The sequence below is a fragment of the Corvus brachyrhynchos genome, unplaced genomic scaffold (genome assembly GCF_000691975.1).
Source record: "Corvus brachyrhynchos isolate BGI_N302 unplaced genomic scaffold, ASM69197v1 scaffold68, whole genome shotgun sequence".
In the NCBI taxonomy this organism is placed as follows: Eukaryota; Metazoa; Chordata; class Aves; order Passeriformes; family Corvidae; genus Corvus; species Corvus brachyrhynchos.
The window spans coordinates 1,311,745-1,314,212 of record NW_008240039.1 but is presented as its reverse complement, the minus strand read 5'-3'; the positions used below and the strand labels follow the sequence as shown (position 1 = coordinate 1,314,212).

Below are 2,468 nucleotides of genomic sequence, written 5' to 3'. Positions count from 1 at the left end.
GAACGGGGCAAAGCCGAGCCTTCCTCCGGGCCACACAGGGAGCCTGGGAGTTTGCATCCCCTCTGCCCCAGGCTAGAAGCCTGCCCCACCCTCCTTCCTTCCGTCCCTGGAGAGATCCCGCACTCCCTGGGGTTTCCAAAGGAGCCATCTCCCAGTGACCTCTTCCAGGATCCCTTCTCCGGGACCCGCTAACACTGGCAGCTTGTCCTGCTTGCCCAGGGAAGCACCCAGGATCCATCTGGGACCTGCCTCACCCCTCTGGATCCAGCTGATTCCCGCAGGGAGCCCTTCCTGGAATTCCCTCTGCCTGGCACCTAGGCTGTGCCTCAGTTTCCCCTTCCCCACATGCACACGGACGGGATCCATGAACACCCAGCACGGCCCAAATGCGCCCCAAATCCCCCCCACACCCCTGGCCCACCCAGCGGGACCCCCCAAACGCGCGGGGGTTCCCAGTTTCCCTCCGCTCTCCCCGGGCAGCGCTGGGAACGGGGCCATGCGGCCACGAGGCTGGGCCGTGCCCGGGGCTGCCCTGCCCTTCCTGATTCCCTTCCCAGGCTCGTTGCTAATCCACTCCTGCTCCGTCTCATTCCGGCGTGGGAATGAATCACCCCACCTGCCAAAGCTCGCTCAGGTTTTCCCTTCCCTCGCGGGCGACCCAGAAACAAAAGAACTGAGAGCAAAGGTTGGGGGGAGATGTCGCCGCGTCCCCTGAGTGGCTCCCAGCATCACCCCGCACCCCATCACAGCTCCTGGCTGATCCAGGTCCCCTCCACACCTGCACGGGGACCCTGGGCAGGGAACTCAGCTGCTGGGAGGGGCTCATCCCTTCCTGGGCTCCATCTCCTTGGGACAGAGCTGCTGCTACCCCCAGACCCAAACCCAACATCCCTCCTGAGTGCTGCGCTCGGGGTGGGTGGGAATAAACCCCTGGAGCAGTGGGGAGCAGGCTGGAGGTGCTGGCACTTGCCTTCGCTGGAATATACTGCAGGATTTTGTCCGTGGTCGTGTCTCTCTCCTGCCCTCCGTCCATCCCAAAAAAGTTGGGCAGCTTTTTCTTGCCATTTTGTCTACAAAGGGAAGGAGAAACATCCTCAAAACACACACATGGAAACCCAGGCTGAGGCACAGTGAATCCTGCCCAGAAATAAGGAAGCCAGGACGCCAAGCAAGCCACTTGTCACGGGCTTTCGAATCATCCCAGCCCGGCCAAGGGCTGACAAAGCCTGGGAGAACTGGAACGGGACTTGTCCTGTACTTGTTGGCGTTTCTCTGCTTTTCTACAGCTCCTTGCTCAGCCCCACGATCAGCTTGGCTCGTCTGTGCCCCCAGACCAGCACCGGGGGCAGATGTTCCACGGCAGAGCACAAAGACCAAGCCCAGCCCTGGCAGCTCCTGCCAGGCCCCCGGAGTGGGGATGGATCCGCAGGTACCCACAGACCGGGCTCCTTTCTGCCTCTGTGGCTTCCCTCTGCCGTTCCTCCCTCTCCCAGTTTCTCCCTGCGTGCACACCAGTACCAGGCAGCTACTGGTGCTGTTGGGAAGCGCTGGGACTGCTTTGCTGGGACTTCCCAGCAGTTCCTTCCTCAGATTGCGGCACAAAACCAGGATAATCCCCGCGGGCGTGGGAAGCTGGGAGTCAGTGGGACTGGAGGAGCTCTGGGGCTTGGCTGCTCCACCACAGGGCCCTGATGTGAGACCCCCCAGGCCCAAATTCCCCGAGGGATCCCCTCTCTTCTACCCCAGAGTAACTCCCCAGACTCCACAGGTTTGCCTCTGATTTCTGGCAGCACAGGACACCAAGGGGACAGTTCAGTGTCTCCTTTTCATCAGAAACCCCTCAGCCTGGCAGAGCTTGGGGGGGTTTTGGCACAGCCCAGACACTGAGCCCAACACAGACAGGGCTGGCAGGTTCATGAGGAATCACCTGGCTCCCCCCAGAGCTCTTTTCCAGCCCGGGGAGCTCTGGCTGTGCTGATGGGAGCAGTGGGAAAGCCGGGAAGCCTGCAGTGCATTCCCTGGGAGGCTCTATTTTGGGACAGCCACCCATGGCCGCGGTACCTGAGCGCTGCCCCGGCCAGCCCCGCGCCCAGATCCCACAAGGATTTCACGGGGTATTTTCTGCTGCTCCTCCCTGGGGTTTACAAACACCAATCCCACGGCGGAGTGCTGGGATTTGGGGCTTTCTCCCTAAAGCACGAGGAGCGGGAATGTTGTTTTTTCACAACAAGCACCACAACTCTGAGTAAAAACACTCTCGAGTGAAAACAGGGAACATCAGGTGTTCCGCGCCTCGTCCCGCCGGGGGGAGCGTAATTACCCAAACAAAAATTAACGCAGTGGCGCTTCTCCCGAGGGCTGGCATTCCCCGCCGGCTGAGAATTCCATCCCAGGCGCTTGGGGCGAGCTGGCCCCGGGCTCCGACAGCGCCCAGCACCCCCGAAACCACCGGGAAATAGGAAATCCCC

At 61.4% G+C, this 2,468-nt stretch overlaps 1 protein-coding gene across 1 annotated transcript in view; it reads right to left on the bottom strand.

Moving 5' to 3' along the window:
• PLEKHN1 (pleckstrin homology domain containing N1) overlaps positions 1 to 2,468 on the bottom strand; it is a 20,427-nt gene that overhangs the window by 15,275 nt on the left and 2,684 nt on the right. Inside the window, exon 2 of the mRNA XM_017743970.1 lies at positions 971 to 1,176. Within this exon, the coding sequence (XP_017599459.1) occupies positions 971 to 1,176 (206 nt within the window). The remainder of the gene's footprint in view (positions 1 to 970; positions 1,177 to 2,468) is intronic.